This window comes from Aegilops tauschii, chromosome 4 (genome assembly GCF_002575655.3).
Source record: "Aegilops tauschii subsp. strangulata cultivar AL8/78 chromosome 4, Aet v6.0, whole genome shotgun sequence".
NCBI lineage: Eukaryota > Viridiplantae > Streptophyta > Magnoliopsida > Poales > Poaceae > Aegilops > Aegilops tauschii.
In genome coordinates this window covers 495,725,512-495,739,426 of record NC_053038.3, presented here as the reverse complement: position 1 = coordinate 495,739,426, position 13,915 = coordinate 495,725,512, and the positions used below count along the sequence as shown (strand labels likewise).

General features: G+C 46.9%; 1 protein-coding gene across 1 annotated transcript; it reads left to right on the top strand.

Moving 5' to 3' along the window:
* Positions 1-3,471: 3,471 nt before the first annotated feature.
* On the top strand, positions 3,472-13,251 carry LOC109759583 (protein EARLY STARVATION 1, chloroplastic). The gene is given in 17 exon segments (XM_073497136.1): positions 3,472-3,747; positions 3,750-3,943; positions 4,260-4,356; positions 4,508-4,701; positions 5,353-5,392; positions 5,686-5,767; positions 6,415-6,492; positions 6,577-6,702; positions 6,912-7,033; positions 8,131-8,170; positions 8,275-8,349; positions 8,470-8,554; positions 9,004-9,174; positions 10,191-10,614; positions 12,361-12,478; positions 12,576-12,769; positions 12,881-13,251. Coding segments are annotated over 17 exon segments (2,220 nt in total). The 5' UTR covers positions 3,472-3,662; the 3' UTR covers positions 12,976-13,251.
* The last annotated feature ends 664 nt before the right edge of the window (positions 13,252-13,915 follow it).

Genomic DNA, 13,915 nt, shown 5'->3' with positions numbered 1-13,915 from the left:
TAGACCGGCGGGGACCTCTCTGCCGAGCCTAGATAGGGCTACGACGTGTTGATCTTCCAAGGCTGGGCATTGACCCCAGAAAGGTCTGTCCGGCCAGAGTGATCGAGCGTGTTGGAAAACGTGGTGCACCCCTGCAGGGAAGATATATATATATATTTGAATACCGTGTCCACGGTAATGGACGTTCAGACTTATATCCTGATCTTATACAACTAGAAATGGATACTTGATATGTGATGGATATGTTGGCTCTGGGATTGCTTCCTCGCAGGGAGTCGAGGGAGGATCTCTGGGCATTAATTCTACAACATGCTTGTTAATTATAAACTGCTATTCTTTACTCTTCTACATTCTACAAGATGCTTGGAGCTGCTTGAAGATGCTAGTCTTCGATAGGCTAGGCCTTCCCCTCTATTCTGCATTCTGCAGTTCAGTCCACAGATACAGCCCTTCCATTTGATACCAATGCATACTTATTATAGATCTGATGCTTGCGAGTACCTTGGATGAGTACTCACGGTTGCTTTGCTCCCCCCCTTTCCCCTTCTTTCTCCTTTCCGGTTGATGCAACCAGATGGTGGCCCCCAGGAGTTAGATGCCAACCCCGACGACCACTGCTACTACCCTGAGGGTGCCTACTACTACGTGGAGCCCGCCGACGACCAGGAGTAGTTAGGAGGTCCCAGGCAGGAGGCCTTGCCTCTTCGATCGTTGATGTTTGTGCTAGCCTTCTTAAGGCATACTTGTTTAACTTATGTCTGTACTTAGATATTGTTGCTTCTGCTGACTCTTGTGTATTCGAGCTTCTGTATTCGAGCCCTCGAGGCCCTTGGCTTGTAATATGAAGCTTGTATTATTTTGATTTGTGTCTAGAGTTGTGTTGTGATATCTTCCCGTGAGTCCCTAATCTTGATCGTACACATTTGTATGTATGATTAGTGTACGGTCGAGTCGGGGGTGTCACATTTTTGAGGCGACCGGTGTGATGGCAGCTGTGTACGACGGCGACCACGAGCTCTCCGATGAGTCGGCTCCATCTTCTAGCCCTAGCTCCCACTTTTCTGCTCCTATAGCATGCTCTGTTGGTTTAGAACACTAGCAGCAGTAGCCTACCATGTATGCATACTAAACAGCAGGAGTTCAATCACCTTGTGTACACTAGCAGCTTGCTTACACAATTGTCACTTTTGCTTGTGGTAGCCATTATGTGGCTGAATCATGTCTGTGTCTACTAATCATCAGTTAATAGTATTTGGCTTCTACGTGATGGTCTGGGACTAATTTATGGTGATGTGAATATACTTTGTGATTTAAAGTTACTAATCTGTGGTCTGGTGTCATATTATGGTCTAATATTTTTTGTTTTGACTCTTTCTCCGGTGCGAGGAAAGCTGTGAGTAGACGTCAATGATGCCTACTGGCTTGGCTGCTACCGTGATGCATGCGCCGGTCAAGCAAGCACACATGCATATACGTACATGTCAGGATACATACATGTGTAAATGTATTTCTGGGATGATTTTGTTGTGTTATGTAAACCTTGGAGATGTGTTATGTGATGTGATATGATGGATGATTTGAATTCAACATGGAGTTTTCCTAATTTGAATATGAAACAATGTCGGATGCATGTGTGTAACTGGATTAAAGAGGTCTTGTGCCCAAACAATATTGTCCAAACATTTCTTTCAAAATCTGAGATCTAATATTGGACAAATAATTGGGCTGGAAAAGGCCACAACCCAACAAGCATTGGACTGTTTAAAAAGTGAAACAAGAAAACCTTAGAAAATAAAAAAAATAAATATACCGCAAAACAGGCCAAGGCCCCCTAGTATGGAAGAACCTAACAAAAAGGTCGAATTGTTGGGTATGGCCCATGCTGAAATTAATAGGAAAAAAAATATAAAAAGGCTGAATTAGTGGGCTTGGCCCATGTAGAACAGCGAATTAGACCGGGCTGAATCTTATCAATGACCTTTTCAATTGGTCGCAATTTTGCCATGCTAGATTGCCACGTCGGATCTGACGTGGCCTGGGCAGAGAGCTAGCGACCAAAACAGAAGGTCATAGAATCAATGACCTTTTGTTTTGGTCGTGGAATTCCACGACCTTCTCACAGAGAAGGTCGTTAATTTCAGTTTACGGCCGCCAGCTTTTGACCTTCTGTTTTTGGTCACAAAAAGATCACAAATGTAAAACAATGACCTTTCAATGACCAATAGTGATGGTCGCAAGTTGACATATTTCTTGTAGTGTTCCCTCTGTGAATTGTGTTGTAGATGAGCGAGCCGGAGATCCGGGTTTAGAGGTGGTACGCATCCCAGAGCGCCGGCAGCCGCAGCCGCATCTACAACGTCGACGGCAGTACTCGACTCAAACCACGCCCGCTCGCCCGCGCGCTGCCGTTGAATCGTCGGGTCGTAGAGCCGGCCGGAGTGCCGGAAGGTTCTTCCACGCACGTGAGCTTGATCCGGCGCTGTGGGACTTGGCGCCGTGCGTGCGCGCCGCCTCCCGTTGGTTGTCTGGCACGGGAGGACGGAGGCCAGAGTTGTCGGCCCCATCGTCGTTCCGGCGCTTGAGGGCGACGAAGCCGCCGTGCGTGCCGCCTTCACCGCAGCACGCGAAGTCCCCGCCCCCGCGACGAGCTAAACCGTCGCCGCGCCACGCCCTGCACCCGCGGTAGACATCGCTGGAGAGATTGGGTGGCTGGATGCGCCGGAAATGGCTGTCGAAGGGGGATTGATTTCTCACTGGAGGGAGGAGTTTCCCGTCGGAGGGGGGCTCAGGATATGTCATATGTGGGACAGGAGCCCTAAAAAGCGCCGGCATCCGGATATATAGTGGAAACGGGCGGTATACGCGCCTCCTCTAAAAAATTTACGAGCCGGGCCCTTTTTCGCGGATCTCATCGGGCCGGTTATTTGGGCTGGAGTTTTACGGTATCTAGTTAGAGATGCTCTAATGTACGTACATCTGAGCATGCCTTGTCGGTGTCATTTCCTGTTTGGCGTTTCTACAGGACACAAGATTGTACAGTACGTTTCTCACCGTTTCTTCGTATGACACATAGCACCAGCATACATGGCCGAACTCGTCCTCTTTTGCAACGGCCAAACTCAACTCACATGGCATCCACATGAGTATGGTATGGACGGACCATTTCGTTCGTCGACTATAGTCACGAGTGCACGCACACGGCACCACCCACCCGCGACTCCGCGATCGCCACGCAGCGTGTCTGCGTAGGTTGCCCGCCCGCCCGCCCGCCCGGCCCGAGAACACCGCATCGCGCACCGGAACCGCAGCTGCCTGCCGCTCGCTGCCGATCTGACGGACGCCGACGAGCGGGACCGACCCGCGTGCCTCCTTCGTCTCCCTCCAGCCGCATATACCTCCACATCCGCACCACACACACGCACGCACACTACTCCATGATGACATCTCACTCCGCCAGGATCTCCCGATAAAAAACTTCTCTTTCCCGTCTCGCCATCCCCGTGACCGAATCCACGAGCCGCCACCGCCAGTCGCTCTCTCTGGTGGGCGGCCGGGGAGATGCGCCCCTATAAAGCCCCTCCGCCTCCCTGCTCCCGCCACTGAGCGCCTCACCCGGCCTCCGTTCCGCCGCCTGGGCTCCCGCTCGCCCGCGGCGTCACAGGATGGCCGCGTGCGCCAGGGGGCTCGTGGCGCCGCCCTTCGATCTGGCCGCCAGTCGGCCGGGGAAGTTGGGTGCGGGGCCCTGGCCGCGCCCCGCGCGTGGCCCCGCGCGCGCGATCCGCTGCTGCTGCTACGCCCGCCCGGAGCCCACGCCGCCGCGGAGGCTGCTGCTCTCCGCCAAGGCGTCTGCCGCCGCGTCTGTCGACGGGAGCAAGCCCATTGCCCGGGGACGCCGCCGCGTCGGCCTCACCGTCACGCCCTCACTCACATTCCCCTCCTCCCGGTACGTGCGCGGCCACTCGCCACTGCGAATCTAGGATTTATCCTCCTGCACATTGATTATTAATTTTCTTTTCCGGGTAGATAGATACGCGCTTGCTAGTTATATCTGGTGGCCTCACATTCGCCCCTGGCAACAACCATGCTCCTTTTCTTTGTTTATTCCAACATGCGTGCATTTTTATACAGTTTAATTAACGTGCCAATGCTGTAGGCAGAAGCTTCATATTCATAAGAGTCAGTATGTTTGTGCTGTTGCGGAATACTATTTGTTTAGTGATGATGAAATCTCTGATACACGATTCTCTTTTGTTCACTAGTATAGTTCTAGAAGGCAGCCCAAGCAGAATGATTTCTATCCGCGGTGCACGCCGAGAGGGCCGGCTCCCCAGTCCCGCGACACCCCGCCCAAGAGAGGTGGGTTTGCTTTGCTGACACTTTTAATCTTGAAGTGAAATGATTCCCAGACGTGTACTCCAAAGTGAAATACCCCCCATTTGTAGTTCCAAGTGTAGTTATTCCGCGGTGCTAAGGAAATGCGTGTGTTTCTTTGGCACCTGCCTTATAGACACTGGCATTGCTAGTGAGAAGGAGTGGGGAATCAACCTGCTGGATGAAGCGGTCAAGGAGTCTGGCACCAACGAAGATGGAAGCACCTGGTACAGGGAGAGCGGCGAAGATCTTGGTGAGAATGGGTACCGTTGCCGCTGGGCTAGGATGGGTGGACAGACTCATGATGGTTCCACTGAGTGGAAAGAGACTGTATGTTCTCACTGCTTTACTTACTCTTACTGATCATATTCTGTCATTCTGGTTTTAGCTACAGTTTTATCAAGTGAGGTTCATTTGTAATAGTTGATACCTTCAACTTAAAAGTATGCGGCTTGAGGCATGTGTGTTCTACATATCGCTCTTTTATTTTCTCACACATTTAACCTTTGAGTTATAAAATTGCGACTTCAGTTTTTGAGAAAACTAAACCTGATATTTATGAGCTGAAGATTCCAATCTCACATGCTCCAGTGTTATCTGTTGTGCCGCTCCTTGGCTTGTTTACACTTCCACCTATTCTGAGACTGCCTTGGCCCCTGTCTGTGAAATTGATGCTATCTGCGAGTGAAGTACCTGAATAGTGCAATTTCTTGCATCAAGAATTGTCATGCCTTTTCTTTCCCTTACCTTTGTTAAGTGCCTAAGTCTATATTTGTGCTTGAAATAGATGTCATTTAAGTTAGGTATGGGCTTCAAAAGGCTGTAGCTCAAGTATGCATTTAATAGCGTCTCTAACGAGTCATTCTTTCCTATCTGTAAAAATTTAACTAGTCCTTAGGAGCTTGTGAATTTCATTATCATTCCCAGTTGCACACTAATCTTTTAACTAACAAATCTCTATGTATTTATTATATGTGGCAGTGGTGGGAGAAAAGTGATTGGACTGGATACAAAGAGCTAGGTGCGCAATTACTCTTTATAATGGAGGCTCTGGTAACACAATTTTGTTTCGAAATTAGGAATGATGCATAGTATTTGTCACACCATTTCTAAATGGGGGTAATAATTTAACTGATGTGATAGGGACATAGGGTAGTAGCCTCTAACCAGTAAGTATTGAAACAGAAACTGCTGTATGCAGCTATAATTTTTTTTGAAATGCTGTATGTAGCTATGTTGATTGCCTTTATTTTGATCCTTTATACATTTGTTGTCATTATGGCTTGAACTCTCAATACAATTCTAACACATTAGGTGCGGAAAAATCTGGGAAGAATGCTGACGGTGATTCTTGGTGGGAGAAGTGGAAAGAAGTTCTGCACCAAGACGAATGGAGGTGAATTAGTTTACTTGCAATTTCAGTGTTATAAGTATATCATTCCTCATTCAATGAATAAAAGGAAACCATTCCATATCTAACTATGTGACTAAAATTGTAACTGCAACATTCCTTGTTGTTCCTTGATGATAGAAAGCTAATGTTGAAAAATGTTACCAATTCCATAGATGTACTTGCATATATGCAGACGTAGAACCTAAGATGGTGATAAAACCAAGCAACATGCTCATTTTTTACATTAAAATATCATCAACAAGATAATACAGCATGCACACAGGTCATCGGTAGATTTCTCTTTTATGTGTCCCAAGTGTATAAGATCCACAAAAGACAGATGGGATCATGATTTCCTGACCATGTGGTATATCTCATAGTATGTCACTGATATTCTTCCTAGAATCGCAAGCTCTGTTTTTCTTCCTATCCACTATACTTCCAATCTTCAGTTCGGATAGCACCTGCTAGTGGACAAAGGCCTGTCGCTGTAATATGTACTCACTTTTGGCATAGTATTTGTAGCATTGATTACAGTACTATCTATGTGAAGAAAATGGAAAATAAGTAATAACCCTATTATAAGAAAATATGAATTTGCAGCCCGTAAGGCTAGATCATGGTTTAAATCTTTAAATTGTGTAACGCAGCAATCTTGCAAGACTCGAGAAGAGCGCAGAGAAACAAGCCAAGTCAGGGACAGAAAATGCTGGGTGGTATGAAAAGTGGTGAGAGTTGCATCGTGTTTTTGTTTAGGTTTGGTTACAAGTGTGCTGCAGATTATTTAATTGAACTGTTAATTTTTCTCCAAGGTGGGAAAAATATGATGCCAAGGGCTGGACAGAAAAAGGTGCGCATAAATACGGAAGGTTAAATGAGCAGTCCTGGTGGGAGAGGTGGGGTGAACATTATGATGGTCGTGGCTCTGTATTGAAATGGTGAGCTTCTTGAGCTTCGACTTTCTTACTCTGTAAGCACCTTCCTACCTGTATTACTGAGTAATCCAACTATATGTATTCAGTGGTTTATGAGTATCTCACTGTAGATTTAGCCATAGGGCCTTAGGTTACCATACATACTGTATTTGGCAATTTGCCCTGTCCAATGGAGATTGACAACTGTTGCAATGCCATGGATGGTCTTACAGGACAGATAAGTGGGCAGAGACAGACTTAGGCACCAGATGGGGAGATAAATGGGAAGAGAAATTCTTTGCCGGAATTGGTTCACGACAAGGGGAGACATGGCATGCTTCTCCTGGCGGTGACCGTAAGTTTCGCCACCATTGATAACATATATGCACAATGCGCGTTTTGTTGGTAACAATGTACTCCCTCCGTCCCAAAATAAGTGTCTCAAGACACTTATTTTGGGACGGAGGGAGTACTGTGCTAGATTCTAGTCATTAACTTAATAATATTGACATACATATCCTGGGTACGGGGTCATAACAATATGCCTTATATTTTTTACCTATATCTTTAATAAATTACAAAGGTTTGTTGTGAACAGAGCTACACCAGGAACACCACCCTATTTGTTTTTGCTAATCATGCATGATGGCCTTTTGTGATTCCCTTTGACCTACAGGCTGGCGCTGGGCTCACTACCTTAATGGTGACAGAAAGATATTCCCTGAACATTCCTGTACCAACCGATTTGTACAAGCTTCCACGAAATGCAAAGCATTGTGCTTGTTGCATTGATTGATGAAAAACATTATGTACAGTCCTGAAAATTGGCTAACCCAACCGTAAACAAACAGCCCATTCTACACAAAGTAGCTAGGCCAAAACGAACCTGTAGCTTCTTCACGAATTTCGATTAGTTTTATTATTTGCTAAATAAATTATATTTCATGATAGTTGTTAAATATTCACCAGTTACTCCCTCCATCCCAAAATGTAAGACCATTTGTGGCACTATGATAGTGTAAAAAATGATCTTATATTTTGGGACGGAGGGAGTAGTTCCTAAAAATGTCATTCGTAGCCACATATGTTGCGTCTCATCGTGTCCAACTAGCTAAGATGCTACTAGCTGTCTACTCAAAACACACATTCAACAACATTAGTGCCCCATGCACTTATATGCAGTTTCTTTTGTTGCTGTCCAAAAAGTTCTGTCCACATCAGAAATAGCACTAGCTAGCTAGTTTGTGGCGATTGGGTCATACATTACCAACGACTGAGATCCTTTAATACTGTGAACTGGAGTATGAAACAGTACCATTCTGTGTAAGTTGCATGCAGTATATGCAGAATCTCATTCTTAGAAAGTGGATGCTCAACATGTATAGCGCTAGCAGTATAACTTATATTATGAAATCTTCGTAGTCAGTTACTTATCTGATTTGAAACTTTCAGGCTGGTCAAGGACTTGGGGAGAAGAGCACTTTGGCAATGGGTATGTGCTGTCCGTCATTTATGGTGTTATTAAGATCTGTGCTGAAATCGTTATAGTATATATGATACTATCAGTGGATAACCAGTGAAGTACATCTGTTTCAGGAAAGTTCACAAGTACGGGAAGAGCACAACCGGCGAGAGCTGGGATTTAGTCGTAGACGAGGAGACGTACTACGAGTAAGATTTTTAACCCCTGAAGCTTATTGCCAGCTCCAGAACAGTTCCAGATACGACCAGAACTAAAATCATCCTGAGCGGGTTGGATCTCATATTCCTGTGCGTTTCACCATATACCAGGGCGGACCCTCACTACGGGTGGGCCGACGTCGTCGGGGACTCGTCGCAGCTGCTGTCGATACAGCCGGTGGAGAGGCCGCCCGGGGTGTTCCCGACCATCGACTTCAGCTCGTCACCCCCGCGCACGGAGGAGCCGCCCGGCATGCCGCCTTCGTCCATGGAGTAGCATCCATCCCGCCGCAGGAGTAGAGTTCAGGACCCCCGTTTTGGCTCCATCATTCATTCTTTGTAGAAAAGAGCAGCAAGCGCAATCTGGCTTTCATTGGTTCATTGGTTAGACCTTTCTTTCCTGTGTATTTTTTGGCTTTCATGTTCTACTAGCATTCCGTCGGTTCTAGCAGACACTTCTTTTCTGGCAGACAGACAAACTAGGCGAAATAATCGACCCGCTCGCCGTTAAATCTTGCCGTGTGCTTGAAATCTGTTTGTGGTCGGATTTGCTGTAACCATGGGGCCGGATTAGGGTGGAGCGTCGTTGTCCCGGCGAGAAGGGAGAAAGGTAGTAGAAAAATGGTGCCTGCGCTTTGTCTGTAGCTTTGGGTGATGTGGACGGCAGTGGCGTCCGGCGTGGAGACGTCGAGCTCACTCCAGGGCGTTGCCGTTGGGAACCGTCTCACCCAGCCGTATGATATGGTCTTGGCCGCCGGCCCGCCGTTCAAACTTGGAAGTCCACACCACGTTGACCCTGTTTTTCTGCTCGAGACGGTTAGCGTGGCGCTCTGGCCGGCAGAGTTCTAATCATTTTCCTTGTGACGCGACTTGTGGGCGTGGAATTCCAGCTCCTCTTCGCTTATTAGTCACACCTCACGCGTTTCGGTCGCCGCAGCCAGCCCCTGTGGAACGCAACGCCAGAGAACAATCTTTTCTTGTTCAACGGAGCAATCATCTGATAATATTACGTAGTGCAAGATGTACATGCGGGCTCGTCTATATCATGTCTTGTTTTTCACTGAGCTGAATTGGCACCTTCTCCGAATTGGGGTTTTGGTTTTACGGGTTTTTTTTCCTTCTGAATTCACCGGAACTTGCAAAATTATTAGACTTTATAAAACGAATAAATTTTAGAGGTGTTCTTATAAACGTAAAAAATAATAGACGGGGACTTTTTTTTTGCGAGAAAAACTTACAGCGGCATGGTGTATCATCGTATATTATGATGGATTTTCGCGGTTTATTTTGAAAGAATTTTACAGGTTTAAGCTGTACTCCTACATATCTACTCCTACGATCTTATCCCCATTATTTCACACACACTGGGATCACATGTCGGCTAAGCAAGCCGGAGGATTATCTCCCAGTTCGAGCCAAAAACGAATAAATGGGGGCAGGGCCCCGCACAACACATACGACCATTTAAGCCGGGCCTCCGCTCCGGTGAGCAGAGCTGCCGAGCACCATCTCATCCTCCTCCACCCGCGTCAACGCCGCAGTCAAACGCCTCGCATTCCCACTCCCCCCTCGCTCTCACCATGCCGCTGCCGTCGCCGCCCGCCCGGCTGGCCGTGCCGGCCGCCGTCCTCCTCGTCCTCCTCCACCTCGCCGCCACGGCCACGGCGACCAACTTCACCTGCAGCGCGCCGCGGGGCACCACCTGCCAGTCCGCCATCGGCTACCGCGTGCCCAACGCCACCACCTACGGGGACCTCCTCGCCCGCTTCAACACCACCACCCTCGCCGGCCTCCTCGGCGCCAACGGCCTCCCGGTCGCCACCTCGCCCAAGAAGCGCGTCGCCGCCAAGCAGACCGTCCGCATCCCCTTCCGCTGCCTCTGCGCCGGCAACGGCGTCGGCCAGTCGGACCACGCGCCCGTCTACACCGTGCAGCCGCAGGACGGGCTGTACGCCATCGCCCGCGACTCCTTCGACGCCGTCGTCACCTACCAGGAGATCGCCACCGCCAACAAGATCGCCGACGTCAACCTCATCACCGTCGGCCAGAAGCTCTGGATCCCGCTGCCCTGCAGCTGCGACCCCGTGGACGGCGCCGCCGCCGTCTTCCACCTCGCCTACATCGTCGACGGCGGGGAGACCACCTCCGGCATCGCCGCCACCTTCGGCGTCACCGAGGACACGCTGCTCAAGCTCAACAAGATCGCCGACCCCAAGACACTGCAGAAGGACCAGGTTCTTGATGTCCCGCTCCCTGGTACGTATGAAATTACTTACCTGTGCTCTGTTTCCTCTTAAAATTAATGTTTTGTCGCACATACAAGTAGTAGTTCAACTAATGCATGCAGTTTATTGATTGAAAGAGAAAACATGTAACAGCAATTGTTCTTGCAATCTTGTGAGTTCTGAATTTCTTACAGAGAAGTGAGTTCTGAACTCAGATTTCAATTTGTCTTGATGCGTGCCAGTAGATTAGTAGTACCAACAAAGAGTGCAAATTATCTGGATTACAATAGGGTAAACTAATTATAGTCAACCACATGCAGAGCCAGCTGGGAGCCTGGGATTGGGGGAAATTCTAGTTCAGTTGCTTTGTTTAGTAATTTTCCCTATGGAGCTTAGGTGTTACTGACTTGCTGTTATAGTTCTGGCTGAAAAATAACCGGGAATGCAATTCAAATAAATTATTGCGGCCGGGATGCTAGTTGTTAATCGAAAATGCAATTCAGATATCTTCTCCGGGAAGTGCTTGTGCGGTGTTCTTCTTAACGTCGCACATATGCTTCGACTGATACATCTAATTCAGTAATTGTTTTAGTTTAAAAGGGGTAACTAGGACTATTCTTGCAATATGAGGTACTGCCACTAAGTCCGTGTTGAAGTTTTTCAGTTGACTGGTGACAGTCTGCCAGAATGCAAGTTAGGATAAACTAGTGAGTTAATTATGGACGGCCACATGCGTGACCTGGGACTGGGCAAACTGACAATTAAGTATGCTTGTTTGTTTAGGGCCTCTTTGATTCATAGGATTGCAAAAACACAGGAATAGGGAAAATGTAGGATTGGAATGACATGTCCATTGGATCCCTATAGGATTCGAGTTTATTTGATTGTGTCACGGGAAAAACAAAGGATTTCTTCCAAGAGGTTGGAGTGGATGTTAGAATTCCTGTAAAATGTAGTACAAATGAATCCTTAGGAAAAAATCCTACAGGATTCAATCCTACGAATCAAACGATCAACGTAGGAAAAATTCCTAAGGATTCTAATCCTTCAAAGATCCTATGAAAATCCTTTGAATCAAAGAGACCCTTAGTTTTCCCAATGTTAAGTGTTGCTTCTGATTAAAAATGATAAGCCAGAGTGCACTTCGGATGAATTATTGTTGTAGTACTATATTGCTTGGATTCAGTGATTTCATTTATACAAATATAATAGGTTAAGTGCCTTCTAGGCCTCTTCAATCAACTTAAGCTATGGTCCCCTTGTGTGGAGCTTTATTCGAAATATTCAGTGATGGCTAGGTGAGCTGGACAAGATGAGGTTGATGCACATGTTTCAGTTGTTCAGAGAGATTGAGACCTCATGCCTCCACTCTGAACTTGGAAGCTTTTAGAGACGTCGCTATATGCCCATCCTGTGTGCCAGGGCATAATGCTAATAAATTGCAACCGTTTAATTGTCCAGAAAAAAAATGCATCTGTGGTGTGAAATTTGTTGAAGAAAATAAGCTTTGAAGCTTCAATTGATTGATGCCCTACTTGGACTTGTTTAATTGGTTGTTAGCTGTTGCTGTCTCCGGGCAAACTGTCTGACTTTTCGGTCTCAAACTATGAACATACGACTAATCCACAAAGTTGACTCTGACTGGACTGCTCAGTGCCCACGCATTTTTGAAGATTATTGATGGATTCTTTTGACTAGTATCCATTATGGTTCATAAGAAAAAGCCGCGGTATTCTGAATCTGGTACTAACTGCTCGTCGAATTTTTGTATACTCAGTTTGCAGCTCATCAATCAGCAACACCTCGGATGATCATGATCTGCGCCTCCCGAACGGCACCTACACGCTCACCGCGCAGGACTGCATCCAGTGCCGCTGCAGTTCAAACACCTTCCAGTACACAACTTAGCTCCCTTGCTTCCACATCTCTTGAGCTGTTTCTCAAGCAGTAACCAGGAGATTAACCATCTTTTTCCCATGTGGCGACCACCAGGCTAAATTGCACCGCAGTGCAAGGAAAAAAGGGATGCCCAGCAGTGCCGCCGTGCAGCGAAGGGCTCAATCTTGGGCAGACAAGTGGTGCCGGTTGCGACTTCAAGATGTGCGCTTACAGTGGTTATTCCAACAGCTCTTCACTCAGCATACAGACCACTCTTTTCAAAAACCAGACAGCACCAGCTTGCGAGAGTAAGTGTAGCCTCTTAAACTTGCAGACCCTCTCCAGGCCCGAGCGGCCGAGTTTATCGACCTGAGTCGGCGATGAGACGTGTCTCTGACCTCTTCTTGTTGGTATTGCAGAAGCAGGATCTTTGAGGTCGGCGTTCGCAGGGTCCATGTGGAGGATATCTGCTATCTCCTTCCACATGGTGTTGATCTTGGTATGCTTCCTTTGATACTGAAGACGCCCACTCTAGCTGGTATATATATCTTGAAAAAAAAAAACTCATGATAGCATATCAATTTGTCGATCGATGTGATTGTTGTTGCTGTTGTAACTTGAATTCCGATGGCCGGTTTGTCGAGCTTTTCGTTTTGACTATTCTTCTAGAGAATGAGTGGCACTAGCTGCCTGAATAAAGCAATGATATGCGTAAGGTTTGCATCTGGAAATGAATTGTACTCATTAGATTGGGCAATTGCAATAAAATGTTACAAGATACAAGAGTAAACAGCTTCAATGGTATGATACCAATCAAACGGCTTTGTTGATGTACCGCGACCTTTGCTGTAAGGCCATCATAACCCACCCCTACTAATGTTTGTCCACTAATTGCATGTTGTCTCGACGGCGACAATAAAAAGACCCTATCATGATCTTATCTTCAAGCTTTTTACTAGGGGATGAAGTTGTCTGATTCAGCGGCGATGGTTCCTGGTCTGGCTGGGCAGTACCGAACCTAGTCTTTTGGAATTGAAACTGTGGCACGAGCCTTTTAAGCCGTTTCTTTTTTGTGCATGATCTCGTAACTTCAATTTGTCATACAACTACTAGTCAGAATTTTGCTCCTCGGGTCATTTTTTGCAACAGTAAAAATGTCAAATTTGACGAATTAGCATAAGCACTTGATACAGAGAGTTGCCGTGAACTTGTTCAATTCATCTGAAAGAAAGAAGGGCCTGCTAGCCCTCACAAGAGCACTCCTTCATCTCATCCATAAACTCATAGTAGAAAGTAAGAACAATAGTTGCGTGATAACATAACAAAGAAGTTGTTGCAAGCCTCAAGTAGGTCACATAAACAGAGTGCCTGTACCAACCAGCAGGAGCAGATTTTTCATCTTTCTGTTTCAACAACGTCTTGCTTCATGGGCTGTCTCTTGCCTCACAAATCGA